Source organism: Cyprinodon tularosa, unplaced genomic scaffold (assembly GCF_016077235.1).
Source record: "Cyprinodon tularosa strain WSP-4 unplaced genomic scaffold, ASM1607723v1 ctg729, whole genome shotgun sequence".
NCBI classification, from domain to species: domain Eukaryota; kingdom Metazoa; phylum Chordata; class Actinopteri; order Cyprinodontiformes; family Cyprinodontidae; genus Cyprinodon; species Cyprinodon tularosa.
This window is the reverse complement of record NW_024039484.1, coordinates 910,845-928,295: the sequence shown is the minus strand read 5'-3', so window position 1 is coordinate 928,295 and position 17,451 is coordinate 910,845. Positions and strand designations below refer to the sequence as shown.

At 37.2% G+C, this 17,451-nt stretch overlaps 2 protein-coding genes across 2 annotated transcripts; both read right to left on the bottom strand.

Annotated features, from left to right (window-relative positions):
- Positions 1-367: 367 nt before the first annotated feature.
- On the bottom strand, positions 368-12,067 carry LOC119772757 (twinfilin-2). Its single transcript, XM_038269368.1, has 8 exons — positions 11,749-12,067; positions 8,666-8,844; positions 6,699-6,794; positions 6,493-6,597; positions 4,597-4,722; positions 4,283-4,433; positions 1,168-1,289; positions 368-809 (listed from the first exon to the last, which is right to left on the bottom strand). Exons 1-8 carry the CDS (start codon positions 11,843-11,845, stop codon positions 642-644), a joined length of 1,044 nt encoding a protein of 347 aa, XP_038125296.1. The 5' UTR covers positions 11,846-12,067; the 3' UTR covers positions 368-641.
- Positions 12,068-12,674: 607 nt separating this feature from the next.
- Positions 12,675-17,448, bottom strand: wdr82 (WD repeat domain 82). The gene is made up of 9 exons (XM_038269369.1): positions 17,072-17,448; positions 15,711-15,808; positions 15,295-15,361; positions 15,106-15,205; positions 14,883-14,999; positions 14,622-14,777; positions 13,998-14,067; positions 13,181-13,323; positions 12,675-12,858 (listed from the first exon to the last, which is right to left on the bottom strand). Exons 1-9 carry the CDS (start codon positions 17,230-17,232, stop codon positions 12,829-12,831), a joined length of 942 nt encoding a protein of 313 aa, XP_038125297.1. The 5' UTR covers positions 17,233-17,448; the 3' UTR covers positions 12,675-12,828.
- Between the last annotated feature and the right edge of the window lie 3 nt (positions 17,449-17,451).

Genomic DNA, 17,451 nt, shown 5'->3' with positions numbered 1-17,451 from the left:
TCACAGTGGCCTGAGATGTCACCTGTTGTCTCGTTTGATCATGAAACCTTCTCTCGAGAAATTTCTGTATCTGCAAATTTTATTTTACGAGGTTTCCGTGTCTATATTTATAACTACGACCGTTGAGGATGTTTAAAAAAAGCAATTAGTGAACTGTAGGTGTCTGATGGTAGAGCTGCCCGTTTGCTTTAGTTCTCCTTAAATGTCCCATCTCTAACCCAACATAACGGGTCAACATGGCTACCTCAATCAGGCTTAACATAGTGTTTAATAAATATATTGGATATCTGCAGACATACAAATAAAAAAAAATCTTAACAAAAACATCTGAAATCACTGTTTAAAACAAAATGTGTTTACACAGTTGTTTGTGTTTTTCCAATATTTATCGATATTTTGAGTTTTAAGGGTTCCTTGAACATTTAAGCATGTATATTTTGTAAGTTACAAATCTTTAGGAGCATATTGTCTTATATGAGTAATAATATGTCTGTAAAACATTAGACCAAGAACAAGAGAGAAATTCATTGTGTACCAAAAAACAAAAACAAAAACATTTTTAATATTTCGAAAGCAGTAAGAAAGGCCTACAAATGCAGATTTTTGTATAAGATACCATTTATATGTATTATTATCTGCTTCTAGCTGTTCTGAATGGCCTCTCCTGCCCCCTTAATAAGACGCTTGTGTCCCCTTTTTCCTGCAGGGCCTCGGGGCTTTGCAAAGGCCTGTTTATGAGCGTACTGCTTGGGATGGACCTCGTCATACAGAAATTCCTCCGTCAGCTCGTCTCCATCATCAATCTCCAGCTGGATGAAAAGAAGAAAAAAAAAAGAGTAAAAAGAGAATATAGAGTCATGTAGAAAGGTAAAATACATAATATCATAATGCAGACTATTAGTAATTTACATTAAAGGACAACGTATAAATAAATAATCTTCTGGTTGCGTAAGTTATAGCTGTTTCGTCCCCAGGTTTTTCTAGCAATGAGTTCCTATCAATTCAGATGTCTTAAGCCTCAATAAGCAGCTACAGGTTTAGACATTCTGTCTCAGAAATGCTCGCCATGTGGGAGAGATATACACCGCCTGAGCAGAGTAATGAATCTGCGCATGAAGCTATGTTATCTAACGTTCTGGCCCTCCTCCCCATCAATCCATCTGTTACCTTTTTAGCAATTTCCAAATGGTAATCCCTCTCCACTTCCTCCAGTAGTCGACTCTTACAGCTGGAATAAAGCATCCGCTCCTTAATGCTGCAGCTGTATCCTGGCATGGAGTATATGAACACTGCAGAGAGGGAAGCATCAGCCATCACAAATGCACACAGCTGTGGAGGGTATTTTTATTGTTCCCATGTTTATTTTTGTGTTTAAATTAAACTTTATCTGAAAATTTGATATACATTATCTGTTTATAGTTGTAGCCAACCTCTGAAGAAAAACTAAATATGTGAATTAATACTTTTATTTTTTTATAATAAAGTTTAAATATTTATCTTTGTTAAACTTGAAAATGATATCTAAAGTGTGGAATCTATGAAATGTGATTTTCAATCTATGGAGTAGAAGCATAAAAAGAGATGGAATATGAAAATGAAATAGCTCAAAAATGCTTGAGCATGAACAGACATCTAACAGTCATTCAACTTAGGTTCAAAAGGGCCACAGGGTATTAGTTAAAGCCTCTAAGACCTGACTAATCTAATGATGATGCTGTATGTTAGAAGTAAAGGATGTAGAGAATCCAAAGGAAACTGAAAACTCATCCTAAATGAGCAGAATGGATGGAGCTTTGAACCTGCAGAGGAATTCAATCACACACGCTTATTGGGAAGAAATGAGTTCAGGAAACATTCAGGAAAAAAACAGCCTGCAATGAAAAGGATGTTTTTCTGGCTTCATGAATTGTGTGAGGGCTTAAGTCCCAGTTAATGCAGAAAGATAGATGTAGAACACCCCTGTTCAGATGCATCTTAAGGGTGTACAAAGAAGGATCCAGCAAGAGTTGGATAAATGTGCACATCCTTGAACTTACCTGTTAAAAGCACCTTTTGATTCAACTCCAGCATTTAGTTTTTATTTGTTTAAAGTTGATCAGTTCCCCACTTCTTGGAAACATTTGCTCATTAGGGTTTGCAAAGCTTCTCCAAATTAATAAGCTTTTATGTATTAAGAACTGTTGCCAAATTTAGCCACTGTGACAAAAAGCTTTGGTTCCATCTGAATTGAAGCAACAAGGATGCTGCCACCATCAGATGTCACAGCAGAGACTGTATTCTTTTATAGATGTGTTGGAGGTTTCGATCACAAATTTATATTATTGGACTGTGACCCAGACATTCTAATGTGGGTTTTTATTTTTATATTTACTTGAAAGGTAATGAGTGGCTTTCTGCTTTGCAGAGCCATTCGTTAGCTCGGAAAAATGGAGAGAACAAGAGAGACTCATCACATAAACGCTACTAGTGCTGCTCCAGTGTTTTTTACTCATTTCAATCAAACTTCTTCACCAGTTTTAGAGAAAATAATGTCTTCTCTGCTCCATGTATGTCAAAAGGGGGGTGGGTAGAGCTTTGCAGTACTTTCTACAAGCTCTACCTTTATCTAAACTGATCTAAACTGAGTGAATAACTGCTCGGAGCACAGCTGACCTTTATTTCCAGTTTATCAGATTCTCTGTAATTGATGGCAGGTGTGAACTCAAGAAGACTGAATGCTGTAATTGTATCAAAATGTGTTTTTACAAAGATCACATTTAAGCCCCTATGCATTTTTTCAGTGCTCCTGCTACTTTTTATAGTCGACTTTTGGTTGATTTCCACAGGATAGGTGTCACATTGGGTGGAAAATCTTTGAAAAGTTTTTAATCGTGGTCTATTTTCAGGAATTTTCACAGGGGCTCATACTCTTAGGAGAGCGGCTGCACAGTAAACCACTGATATGAGGTCATCTTTAAAACTGGGAGATTGTATTTTGTACAGTTATTGTTTTAATATGTACATCTTTAAACTACTACTTTTTTTTAAACATCTTTTAATATAGTTCCAACATTCTTGGACTTGTAGAGGATCTGGGTAAATGCCACAGTGTTCTGCTGTCGTAATGGATTTCCTAGAATTTGCTTGTTTGTAAACTTTAGCTAAAGCCATTGTTTGTAGAGAAGTTTCAACACATCAAAATGATCTCATTGTACAAATAATTCAACACACGGGACAACCGTGACATTAACAGACCAGCATGTTTCTCCATATTTGATGAAAAGAAAGGGTGAGGCTGGAGACTGTTAGGAAGCCGACAGCAACCGAACAAGCTGCAGGAAATTCTAGGGCCGGGCTGTGATCTATACAAGAATGCTGATGTCTGTAGTCATATTTTGACAATGGAATGAGGTTATATCACAGAAACATCCAGGCCTGGCTAACATCTCCTAAAGGAAAAATTAACGTTTTGGTTCCAGAGGATACTGTATGTTTGGGACTAAAAACACACTGACAGCATAACACAGTATTGGCAGTTAAACAGGGATGTGACAGTATGATTGCTTTTCTCCTGATTCTTCTATAATTTGTGTTAAGTTTTTTGGGGGTTTTTTGTCAAAGGGAATTAAATCAGGAACAGCTCCAAATACCAGTCAATTTATACAAAAAAAAAGCCAATTTCTCGCAGAAAGTTAAAGATGATGGTTTTCATTTAGATTCTTAGTATCCCAGAGAACATAGAAATAATAAATCACATCAGATGTCCCATAAGTCTGGCAGACTGAAGAACTTCAGGCTCAGAATGATCTTTTTAGCCCAGTCTGCAGCTTAAACAAGGACTTTGATGATTTTAAAGCTATAGTGGGCAGATTACCAGACCAAGATGTGGGATTCTGATACATACCTGCCTAAAACAAGACATGCACACGTATAGAATATCGAACAGCTGCGAAAGACGTCACATTAAATGTTTTAAATAATTATCCTGTCCTTTTTTTCTTTCTTTCAAATATAATTTTTAAGATCCACTCTATGCAGTCAGAAACTTTTAATTCACTTTAACATTGAAAACATGAGAAAATTGGCTTTTACTATTAAATCAACTGTAAACATGCCTGTTTGTACCGTTTGTAGAAACAGGGTGGTGCAACATAATGTTTTCACTTGACTTACTTTTTCTCTTGTTTCACATTATAAGCAGAATCTCGCAGTGATTACAGAAACCTCAAGCAGAGTTCACCCAGTTTAGATATAGATTCGTTGGAAAAACAGGATTATTATGGTTCATCGATCAGAGGCTTACCAACAGATTCTAGGTAATCTCCTTCATGGGAGTGCTTGTAAAGGAAGAAGTGGTATCTGGGAGTGTCTTTAGGAACCCTGCGGGGTAAATCACGGGTTTCTGTTGGGTTGGAGTGGACCAATTCTATTGTCTCCTTTTCCACATCCAGCCTCTAAAAAAAAAAAAAAAAAAAAAAAAAAAAAAAACATTAAAGATCTAAGTTCTTACCTTTATGAAAAATGAACTACTATTTATTTTTTGGTAAACATAAAGGTGTCAAGCTGGAACATGTCTGAGTCTTTGTGTGTTTGTGCGAAACAGCTTTCTCTGCTCACCAGCTGTACATAGTTGAAGCGTTTCTGAGCCAGTAGAAGAAGGCTTCTTTTGGCTGACTCCTGCAGAGGAAAAGCAAGGCCCTGAAGCGTCTGGTGCTTGCTCTCCACACTGATTTCTGTCTTCACCTGTAGGTGGCACCATAACATTGACAGGATTCATTAGATGACTCTTAAAGTGACAGAACTTTTTTTTTTTTTTTATCTTGGGCCAATGGTGCATAGAAGCATACAGATATAGTAACAATTATTAAACATACCTGTTTCACTCGGCCCTGGAAAGGAAATCATAACAAAGCATTACCTTTTTAATAAAACTATATAAATACATGCTGTCATAAAAGATTTGCCTCCTAAACATGTTTCAGATTAATTTAATCATTGGACAAAGAAGCATTCATTAAATGATTATTTAATGAATCATGGAAATAAAGCTATTTAAAGATATCTGGCCATGATATAACACCAACCCTGGTCAAACCATGAATGACCAAGATCAATATTAGTTCAGTATTAGGTCATATTCAAGAAATCACTTTATAAAAACCTGTCTGACAACATTAAGTAGGCAAAGAGATTTAAATGGATTCCAGGAGTGGATGGTCTACTAAAATGACAACAAAGCAAACAAACATCCATCTCACATTTGTGAAAATAAATACTGTGAGAATTCCTGTAATTTGAGTCGAAATATTGAGTAAAATGATAGGAAAAGACAGAGCTTTGAGATTGGTGCATATCCTGTTACTTCTGCTGAAAAAAAATAACTGCAATTTAGAAAAAATAACAGTCTGGTAAAACCTAGACCACCCCAACTTCTTCCAGGAAATGCTGGACCAGACTGTCAGTTCCTAAGCTTGTGACCTTAAATTTGTGTGACAGAAGCTCACTCTGGTTGAATAAAGAGGCTTTCCAAATAAACAATTGTGTCCTGTTATGTTAGATTTGACTTTCAGCTTTTTTTTTTGCCTCTTTTTGTTGGAAAAACAAACCTCTTTGATGCACATTTACCATAAAAAGATCCCAAGGACATAACTTTGGATCTACCATAGGGGGTTTTAAGCTCTGTCTATATATTTCTTTATGGAATCATCCCCTTTTGTAAGAGAAGTCTGGCTAATTTTACACACCTGTATTCAAAATAGTTGTAATGGTTTTGCAGCAAATTATTGGACTTTTAATCAGTTAATAAATGGTTTACCTTTTAAAAATGTTTTTTACTAACACAGAACTTAACATTTAATATTTTAAGGCTGTCAATTTTCCAAGTGTGTGTATTTAAATGGTGCACAACTATTCGGTTGGGAAAATCCCTTCATTCAATATATATAGCCATTTGTAATTAGATCAGAGCATGCTTAAAATCTGCAGTAATGCAGAAATGAATATACACGACATTGCAAGTTGTGAAATTGGGTCAAATTTACACAACGGCAACAGAAGAGTTCACGTAGCTGCAACTGTGTAATTAGCCATAGTTAATTTGTATTGTGTTAAGGCATTTGCAAGACTGCAATGATCCAAGTTAACCGGCAAGTCCATCTCTGAATGGTTCAAAACAGCTCAAACATGTAAAAAAAAAAAAAAAAAAAACTTGCAGTGTGGTTTAGCATAAACAATTCTGTAAATTATTGTCACAGTCTGGGGGACAGATATAGATATATACAGATATATACAGTCAGAAGGTCTAGCCCTGATTTAGTCAATGCACTGCACAAAACTATCATTTTAAAATAAATTTTCATTTTTACCCAGGTTATATTTTTCTCCCCTTTCTTAATGATGATGTGCAACATCTAACTGGGTCTTAAACAACTAAAATAAAATTTTTAAAAAAACCACAAGAATTCTGCACAAGAATGCAATGGCGGCCCCGCTGCTGACATGCTGACCTCTCACCTCTGTGATTTTGATCCTCTGCAGCTCCTGCTCCGCTAACGTGAGAGGCGCTGGACCTGAGAAAGACGACACATGATGCAGGTAACCCTGCAAGCAGATGTCCTCCTAGAGATGTAAATAAAGAAAAAGGGCTGTTATACAAACTATACATAAAAATTAAAAAAAAAAAAACCTAAAAGAAGTGGTGAATTTATAGGTTTTTTCACCTCTGTGGTGCCAAATATCTCATACTTTAGGTGACCCCCACCAAACTCTTTCTTTACTGTGGCTCGAGTGGCAGCGTACAACATCTTCTGCTTCACCTGGAAACACCATGGATTGATCATTCATTGATACTTATAGTTGTCTATTTAGCTTCAGTTACTCCAAAGGTGTGCTATGTCCTTGTAGTTACAATGGCCAGTTTTTATTTTTATTTCAAAAAACTTATTTTCCTAAGACAACGGATAATCTTAGTAAAGATTGTTAATATATTAAAAATAAGAGCTGAAATAAACAATATTGTTAACCTGAATCAGCCTTTTTTTTTTTTTATCAGGTTTCGTGAACTATTCGGTCTGATTTGTCTTTTTAAACCTCAAATCTATTAGGTGTTGCATTATTTTATCAATAACTAATAAAATACTTTGAAGCTATTTAAAGCCAACCTCAGGAAATAAAAAGGCCCTTTATCAAACACAGGTGAAGCTAAAATGGGAAGGCGAAGTGTGAATAACGAAGTGAAAAGCAGCAGTACAGTCTGGCTGTAGTTGTTTTCTGATTGACTAACATTGTTTTGGGCAGTCTTGACCCTTCAGGCCATAATCATTTCCTCAACATAATTCTATTCAGGTATTGCGCTTGACTTTGACCAAACCGTTGGAACACCTTGATTGTTTTCTCTCTCTGTTTGATATTATCGGCCCCTCTTCCATCATAATCCCTGGCTTCTAAAACCGGCTATTTGTTTTGCGAGGGTAAAAGAAATCTTTTTTTCACTCTAACGAGGAAGCAGGAAATGTATTTACATCAGGATGATAACATTACGGGAACTTGTGTGAAGAAAAACTTGTGTTTTGGTTCTGATTTTGCACTTTGTTCACCAATTTTCTTAAAGAGAAGCAACTTTCTCCTGACATTTGTTCAAAGTAAAGCTGTCCTATTTTTCCTAATTATGCCATCATAACATTTAATCTTGAACACACAAGAGTCTGCAAAGTCAGAGGTTAAGTGTTTGTCTGTTTTGCCACTTCTGGGGATAATATCGCTAGAAAAGATATCTAGCTTTCTCTGTTGAACAATCTGTTCTAAATTGATTGTGAACTCCCTAGAACCCTTCACCGATTTGTGGACAATGGTTTCTTGCCTGTTGATCTTCTCTGGAGTCATTGCTGATATCTTTCTCACTTAGCATTGTGTTCGGTGCACCCATTTAGAAAACTAAACTTCTTTAGCAGTGTTGGTTAATGAAGTGCTGCTACTTTCCCTCATAAATCCAACAGAGGAAGCAAAGGTGGATGATCTACTTTTCTCATGTCTAAACTGATGGTAACATCTTATTTTACTTCTCTGGTGAATGTGTCTTATACGGTAGACTTTTACATGATCATGACATTACATGATCCTTACAGTAATTGGCTTTATATTGTCTCGGTCTCAGCTCGTCAAGATGGATTTCTGTGCTTGGCTAGAAGCTTTTCCTTTACTAGCATTATTAAAAGTCTGCCAGCATCCTTTCAAAGGTGTAGTTTGACTGAATCTAGCAACATTTTTTTTATCTGTCTTTTTATTAACCGAGTTATGTTTGGTGACTTTAGCTGAAAAAGATTAAAAAGCATGATGTTTCAGCAATAAAATGTACCATACCTCCTTGCTTAAGGCTTTGGCAGTACTTTTGATGGTGCGATGAGGAATATGTTCCAAACATTTACAATTAAACCAGCTTTTTACATACAACGGATCTTTTTCTTCTTTTTTTTATCAGTGTCCGACATTCAAAGGGATTAAATGTTTCCTGACATAAAGACTGATATTCATATTTCACACAACACGTCTCCTTCATAAACGCTGTAATGACTGCACATTCTCATACTTCAGAATCAAAGGTGCATTAAAGGAATGATTAAGTGATAAATCAGGTTTTAGGGTTAGAGTACCCCCCCAATGATTGTTAGGAACATGTTTTGTGGCTTACTGGAGATTGGTCTGGGGACCATGAGATGAAAATCCACTCATAGCCCAGAGCATTTTGGGAGTCGAGGCGGTACAGGATGTAGCAGGGCTCCTGGTCATCCAGGAGTGGAAGCAGGAAGTGGTCATAGTCCTGGTCCCAGCTTTGTTGTGGCTCTCTGTAGGCCCCCAGCACCAGCTGCTCTGAAAATCAGACCACTACTCATCACATACCAAAGTCTCTCTTTAAGCAGCATGCAAGCGTCGGTAATAAATAGAGAAAGAAGAGATAACTAGGCTAAACCACTTTGCATTGTTCACTGTGGCAAAGGATGGAGGCTTTTTAGATTAAATTAGAGAAGCTATTTAAGATATGTAAAAAAAGAAAAAAAAGAAACAGGGAAAAAACTATTAAAGCTTAATATCTTCTATAATTTTCAACGTTTATAAACACAATAAATAACTTTTCTCTCTACAACCATCCCAAAGACAAAGTAGATCTTGTTTGTTTGAGTCTTTCAGGTGTCGTGATAAAGAAAAAGCAGGAAAGAGTAGGTTCAGAGTTGAAAATAAAACTAGATTAATAAACCTCTGAAAATATTAATGAAGTGAAAACACAGAAAGAAACCTCAACTCTGATGTCCTTTGTTGGGTGCAGGGTTTCCCCTCTGACTCTCTCTTGGGGCAAGTTTCTATTTTGAGCTGCAATACATTCCAGCTCTGCATGCACATACTTTCCATTAGTCATTCTCTCTTGTCTTAAATGCTATAAATTAGTATGAAGCTAAGAACAGAATTTGTTTCCATGCGGGTCTAATGGCTTTTTGGCCTCTAAAAAGATTACTTGTAGAATAGGACCCTAACTTTATGGTGATGCAATCAGCGGCAGCGATCTAGTTTTACTTTGGACATTGGAAGAGGCCACACAACGAGTCCCGGGCCGGTTCAAATAGCAGAGCAGCGACCAGAGAGACCAAAGTGCACTGGGGAGGGTTGAGGTTGGAGTGTGATCAACTTGGGGAGGTCTCCTGCTTTCTGTATTGCATCGCTCAATTTAAACATTCATATTTAAATTCATGAAACTCCTGATGCTTCACCTATGCATAAAAAAAAAACAGCACTCTGTACTGCACTACAGCTAAATATTAAGATGCAGCTGCAAGATGGTTAAAGTAATCCTGCATTAGATGTATTCACATTTCCACATTTAGTTACCATCAGATTTGTTACTTTCAAATAATGAACATCAGCATATGAAGGTATTATTTTAATTTATTCAACAACAAAACTCAGTCTGTCATAATGAAATACTGAGGGACCAACACAGAATGGAAAATCACTGCGAAATTAAACAAAAATAACTTTGTTTAAATAAGGTCACCATTTTATCTAAATGTACGACAGGCAATCATAATCAGCATCATTACTCAACATCCTTAAATAGAATCTAATACTTTTCCTTTAGAAGTAACCTTATTATTGAACAGAAACCATAGGCCTACCTATGAAAATGGGAGGAGTATGTCACAGTTGTAAACCAACCAAAAAATGGCCGACCATTTAAACTAACTGGCCCAAGAAGAAATAGAAAGGGAGTAATGAATAAAAACACAGGATTCCTGAAGGGACTGCAGACATCCACAGTCAAATGGGAAAGCTATTACTGATGCACTTCTGAAGCCTTTGGTTCATGAATAGAAAGAAGTGTTGAAAAATATCACCTGCAGTCCAGTTTGCGGCAAAGAGATGTAGCAAACACGTCAGAAGATTTTCCAATTAAATAAAATCTTTTGGCCTTACGCAAACACTACACATCAACCCGAGTCCACCATGAATCCTAATGGTGGCAGCATCATGCTGTGGGAATGCTTGAGCTTAGAAAAAGCAGGAAAGCCATTTAGAGATGATAAAAACATTTTAGACTGAGGCGAGGTTATCCTTTCAGCAAGAAAACCCCAAATGGAATGACCTGAAGTCCTGATCTAAATCCTGTGGAGTCAGTAAAAAAACATGAAAGCTAATCTTTTCAAATTTTCTTTGTTCAGTCTGACTAAGACCTGGTGAAAATATTTGCAGATATGCAAAAATAAGTGCTGCTGTAACTTCAGGTAGAGTTGGTTTACAGCAATTAGGAGTGCTGATGCACACATCTTTAATTTGTTTAATTGTTAAAAAACTCAAACTTTTAAAATGATTTTAAAAATGTCCTTTCACTTCACAATCATGCAGCGCTTTTCATTAGTCTATCTCATAAAGTTCCAGTAAAATACTTTGAACTAAGTGGCTGCAATGTGAACAAAGGTCTTAAAGGTTTTACAGGCTTTTGCTAGGAGTCGTTTTCCCATAGATACTGGAGCAGGAAGGCTGTCTGTCAAAGTGTCAGATTAAAGCAGAAGCTCTTCACCGCAACAGTCTGACAGCAACCCTATAAATATGTGAACAAATATTTCAATTGATGTCTTCAGTTCAGAGAGAGCTCCAAAAAACTTCCCACATTGCATCTGACATGAGTCGTATTACAGCGTGACATTGGTTCTACACAAACACACCATGTAAACATCATGGTGAAGAACCAGTTGCCTAGAAAGCTATTGCTTCATCCACTTTTTCCTACAGCCTGCTTTCAGACGACAGATGCCTTAGTTCTTATTTTCCTGAGGAAGAAACTAACCTTTCACTGAATTCCCCTAACTTTTCCTTTGGCCTCATCACCCCTGTGAATGCCAGGCAACCTAATTATCGTCGGCACGTCATTGGTGGCTTAAGGTCAGCTGCTGAACTGAAAACAGTTTACGTTTGAGCAACACTGAATCATCTTCATGAGGTCTTTAAAAACAAGAAAAGGTCAATGCAGTAACATCACTGCAAATATGTTTGTTAAATTAAGCGTTTCTAGATCTTGAGCCTACAGATTCAAGGACGGTAGGAATTTTTACAATCTTCCTTATAAGACCATATATATACAATTTGATTTTAAGACCAAACTGGTTTAACTGTCCCCGGAGGATTACTTCTGAAGAATGAGATAATTAATTCAAGGTAGAGGTAATCTGTGCCATTTCCACTAACAGTTCCAGAAAGGATCAGCCGATCCACAGGGTCACTCACCGTCCTGGATGCAGACTTTGATGAGGCGTGCTGCTCCGCCTCTCGCCCTGGCCAGGAACTGCCTCAGTTCCGGCGTCACCACCAGTGCGAGGAACATTGCCGGTCAAGCTGGTTCTTCCTCCTGCCAGGGGGGTCAGGGTGGAGGGCGTTGGAGGAAGGAGGCGACGATGGAAAAAGACAAGGCAGCTGGAATAAAACCCTAAGTACAGACGACTTAAATTTTCAGTCAAAAGAAGAAAGTATGAAGAGTCCTGATCAGGACCAGTGAGTGTTCCGTCTGCAGGCTGAGAGTGTGAGAAGGTACTGGACTGCTCAAGTAACCGGAACAGTGTCATGTGCACAGAGGTGGAACCTGATCACCTCTCCCAAATTTAGCCCCATCTCTGCTTGTCCAGGCAGGGGTGCTGGCCTGTGAAGAGCCAAAACAGAACGGAAGACCATGACCTAAACCCTCTTACACCTACAAGACCTGAGTGATGTAAATCTAAAGGCCTTCAGATTTATAAAATGGTAAACTGTGACCCTTTGATCAAAGAAACAGAAAAATTAAAAAGGTGCTGAAAGGCTTATTATACTGGAGTCTTTACTCAACTTATCCACCTCAAAGGTTTCCACATGATTCCATAATGATGGTCAACAGATTGTGAAAGTTGTTTATGCTCTAATAAAAGATCAGGTCCTATCAGGTTTCAGAATACCTTAAGATTCAACCTTACTAAATAAAACATGATTAAAAACACAATAAACTAGAATAATTGAATCCTGTTTAGTCTTCAGTTGATTTAAAAACAACATTTATTGTTTTCTTAACTGTTGAAAAAAAAAAGATGACTACATTGTTTTTGAATTGTTCTTACAATCATTTCAAACACACCAAATGGACGATAATCTGTGCACACACACAAAAAGAGTCCAGACATTTTTTAACAAGAAAAACAATTTAATTTTAAATAGAAATGTAAAAAAACAGCAACATGTTTTATTCCTACAACTGATTATTTACAACTTGAATATAAATTTTCTTTTTACAACGCCCCCTGCTGGCCATTGGCTCCTGCGACACAGGCTTCAGTTTTGTCCTTAGTCATCGATGGTCGGCAGCCAGAAAGCCTGAAAGATTGAATCCATAAATCTGTAATCCCTTACAGCCATAACTGGTTTACAGATTAAAAACCTTCAATCCTTAAAAATGTTAATCAGAATTTGGGCTTTAACATTATTGACCTTAAAAACAGTTTTAATAAGGAACTTAATTTAGATAATCTTTAAAATTGTTTATAGAAATGACCTTTAAAATCAAAACAAAACTATTGGCAAAATCAAATCCTCTAATTTTATTAAAAAAAAAAATAATTTTCTCAACTGTTTGAAGTGCATTTCCTCAATCCAAGACGGCAGATGTGAGGATTGACCTTTCTCATCCCAGACTCACCATGTTGGAGCAGGCACTGGCAAACGTCATGAACTTTGGATTGAACTGCAGACAGGTAATTGGGCCGGTGTGCTTCCCGTCTAATAAGGCCACCTTCATCCCACTCTCTGCGTTCCACACGTGGATCTTTCCATCCTCTGAGCCTGCGTCACATCAATCAGTGAGAAAAAAACGACACAGAACAGGGCAGCTCATTATTAGAAAAGAACATATTTCTTAGAAGATCAACAGTGAAATTTATTCCTATAACTGGCTAGGATCTTTTTGCTGCTGTAAACACCATAACTTCCCCATTGTGGGACAATGAAGGGATTTTCTCTTCTATTATATTTTACTACAGCAATACAAGACAACTAAATAACAAATAGACTTATTGCTAAATGCCAGATCCGTAGCATAATAAATGACTGCTAGGTTAACTGGTCAATCAAAGGTTCCTCATAGCTGTGAGTTTGTGGATAAATGGTTGGCCAGAGTGTCTCTATCCCTAGAGATGGAAGCAAACTGACTGAAAAAAAAAAAAGTTGGTAAAATCCCAAATGATCAGCTCTGATCAGCAAGTGTCAGGCAATTAACTGTTGGTACTTTTATTAAGGAATCTGCAGCAGTTTTTATTAACCTTTAAGTTAATATTTGTTAAATTTTATTGTTGAATAGACAGAACGAAGAAAGCTTTATATTATCATATAAGGTGAACAAATAATCAGAGAAAATCTGATCTGGTTACACAGCTAATTTACGTCAAAACAAGAAGTGTGGAGCTTTTTCCTTAAACTTATGAGTTAAGATAATTAAATACATGCTTCCATAAACTTACCGATCATTACAAACTGAGAGTCTGGAGTAAAGGAAGCCTCTAGGGTTACACCTTTACTGTTGTTATACCCCTAAAAATAGAGAAAAACATTTTAACATTGATTAAAACCCAAGAAACACTTTAGAAATAAGTGGTGGGACATGACAAAACATTTTTAAATCAAATTATTCACAGGGTCTTTTATTAAATTGCGATTGGCCTAATTTTAATCAAAAACATCCATCGACAAAACAAACCAACCTTTCAATTCAAAAACCCTTTGGCTTCTTAATCATTGAATAAACAATCATATGAGCACAACATTTTTCTGCTATTTAATGAATTATTTGGGTGGGCTTGGTTGAAAGTTATAATCATTTAACTTTATCCAGAAACCCCAGTTATTTTATGCAACTTCTTTGAAAAACTCCTCTATAAAATGTCAGCTGTCCATAAACATTAAATGAAGCACAGTTCATTCAACTAAATAGGGTAAAAAATATATAAAACAATATTGGCTGTAGAGGTTTACATTTGATTTAAATAGAAGATAAAGTTCAATTTCTAACACTGACACTTCAGCACTACACGAGGCACTGCTTAAATACTATTCATTATTGAGCATTGAGTGCAACTCTCCCCTACCCCAAAAGAATGCAGCACAGCTCCTTTAAAAGCATCCAGGATGCGAAGGGCGCCGCCGTTAGTTGAAAGAAGGATGAGTTTACCATCGTTGCTAAACTTGAGTCCCGTCCACTCACATGTCCGATCGTACTGAAGCTTAAAAGTTGCAAAGGGACCCTGTTGGTGAGAGGAATGTTTTTGTTGCAGATTATATATTAGCTTAAATAACAGAGTAAGAACATATCTCTCACAAACATACAAAAAAATAAACTTTCCCCATACCTTATCAAATGATCTCAGATCATAGAGTTTAACCATCTCTGAATTTATTCCAGCGGCAAAAATTAGGCCCTCTGGGTCAAACGAGCACACTGGCTTCCCCTGAAGGTGCATCAACCCCTAAAAAAAAAACAAAACAAAAACAAGTTCACAGAAAATTTGGTGCTGTGTTCAAAGTCAAATCTCGAATAATGCTTATAAGAGGGGAGTAAAGCTAGATACCAACCTGGCAGTTTGGCGAACGCAGATCCCACAGCCTGATAGTTTTGTCTAATGAGCCGGAAATAAACGTGTCATCCACAGGAGACATCGACAAAGAAGTCACTCTGATCACAAAAAACAATACAATTAATAAAAAAACAAAACAGCAGGATAAAACATGAACCAATCAAGGAAACATAAGAAGAGCCCTCACCTTTTGTTATGTCCAGGAAAGTATCGGATATACTTGTTGTCATGAAGAGACAAATACCGTATAGTGTCTAAAAGGAAAAGAACAAATTTGGTGACACCAGCAGACCCGAATGAATGACGAACAGAGGAAAAGACACAACTTGGCGTTTTAAAAGCTCGTCCGGAGATTGTGCTCAACCGTAGGCAAGGCAGTCACTTGTACAGTTAGCTCCTGTATGGGGTAGAATCACAGACCCTCAAACTGTACAAACAACTACCTCAGGCTACAGTGAGCAGCATGATGACCAATTATGCAACAGCATTCATCAGCCTGCATCCTGGGCCATTTAGACTTAAAATGAGGCTGCAGAACAGAAGTTAAACTCTGAAATTGCAACGAGAAATATATATTGACCTTTTCTTTTTCTGAATACATACCATCAATTTTATTGGAACTGTAGACCACTGTGTTTGCAGCATGTGTGTACCTGATCAGATCCACCCCATACTTTTTACTGTACAGAGTTCGTTTGGGTCTGTCATAAATAAAAAGAAAAAAAATTAGAAGCAGACCTTTCTATTAATTCAATTACTTGACAGGGGTTGTGGGAGAAGTACTATTGTATGTGTTCTTATGCTAAACATTTACAAAAGTTCACCCCTCCCCAAACATGTATCTCGAAAAAGCTCATAATAACCTAAATCAGGTTTCCCATGCCTGCTGGAGGAAAGCATCCCCACAGCACCATGCTCTCACCACCATATAACATTACTTTACTGAACGGATGTCTGCTTGGCCAAAAGTTTATTTTGGTTTTATCGACCTGCATCACCCTCTCAGTGTGTTTTCCCCCACTTTGAACTGTGAATCTTTTTAGCTCCTCCACAGTTTGGGGTTAGGTTTAACAGCTGTATTTCCATAAAAGACTCCAGTTTATCAGTTAAAGTTAAAAAGGCTTTTCTTGGTAGAATTATATGGAAAGCAGAAGTAGCAGTATCATGCTATTCCTCTTTTCCAATACAAGTTCAAAGCTTCGGTATTGATTTTTAAACTAGGACTGCATTCTGCTTTTCCAGAACCATCCCTGATGCCGTTTGTTGGATAAGTTCTGTAATTAAACCAACAAGCTGTTCTGAATAGTTATGGATGCCAGTCCTGTTGTATTACTGTCTTTAAATACTTAATTAACCACATTATTTTCCCTCCATTTCCAGAATACAAACATAAATGGTTTTTATCTACCAGAGAAAACGTAACTGTAAAATTTTCAAATCTTTAACCCATCTACTAGAGCATCTGGGTATTTAAAATTTAATCTGAGTGAATTTAGACACGTTAAAGTTGATCTATACCCAACATAAAGCTGCTTATTATAATAATACACGCCAAAAATCTTGCACTGGGCAGTTGGTCCCTATGTACTAAAAGGAGAAATGGCGGCAGTTAACCCAAAGGCTAAAGATTGAGCATTAACGAGCTCCGAAACTCATTTAACTTCTTATGTCATATAGTCAAATCTTCAACCATGTTAGCTTAAATTAAAGCGCATTTTCTCCATTAAGCTAACTTACTAGCAAAATACACAGAGCTATAACACTCTTTAAAAAAATATTGAAATAAAATGTAAAAACTGAATAGCTATTTGAATATATATATTTGAAAAGAAATACTTGAATTTACGGGCTCATACATTTCATTTTCCGTTCTAAATCGTCCAACGCAACGGGCCTCGGTGGCTAGCATATAGCAACCAGCTAACGTGAAAAAAAAAAACGAACTGGAGAGAAACCGCTCTTACTTTCCCTCCTGGCAGTCATACAAGACCAGTGAGTCGTCATCGCTGCTGGAAATAATCGCTTCTCCGTTTGAGCAGAAATCAAAGCAGTTAATTTTGTCCGTGTTCTCTCGGAACACCTTAGCAACCCTGAAGCTCCGAAGCACATTGTCCGTTAGCTTCATGTTAGCCTGCCTGTGTCTGAGGGGAAGCTGGCCCTCCTCTCGCTTTAAATTGTCTCAAAGATCACAGTTAGGGTGATTCGTAAAGATATGTGAGCAAAAGCGGTGCTAAAAAGTAGGGATTAGGACAACAGAATATCAAGATCAGCGACCAGGTCCCGCTTGGTGTGGTTTGAGTCAACGGCAGGGGAGGGACGAAACCCCGCATTCTCGACGTCAGTG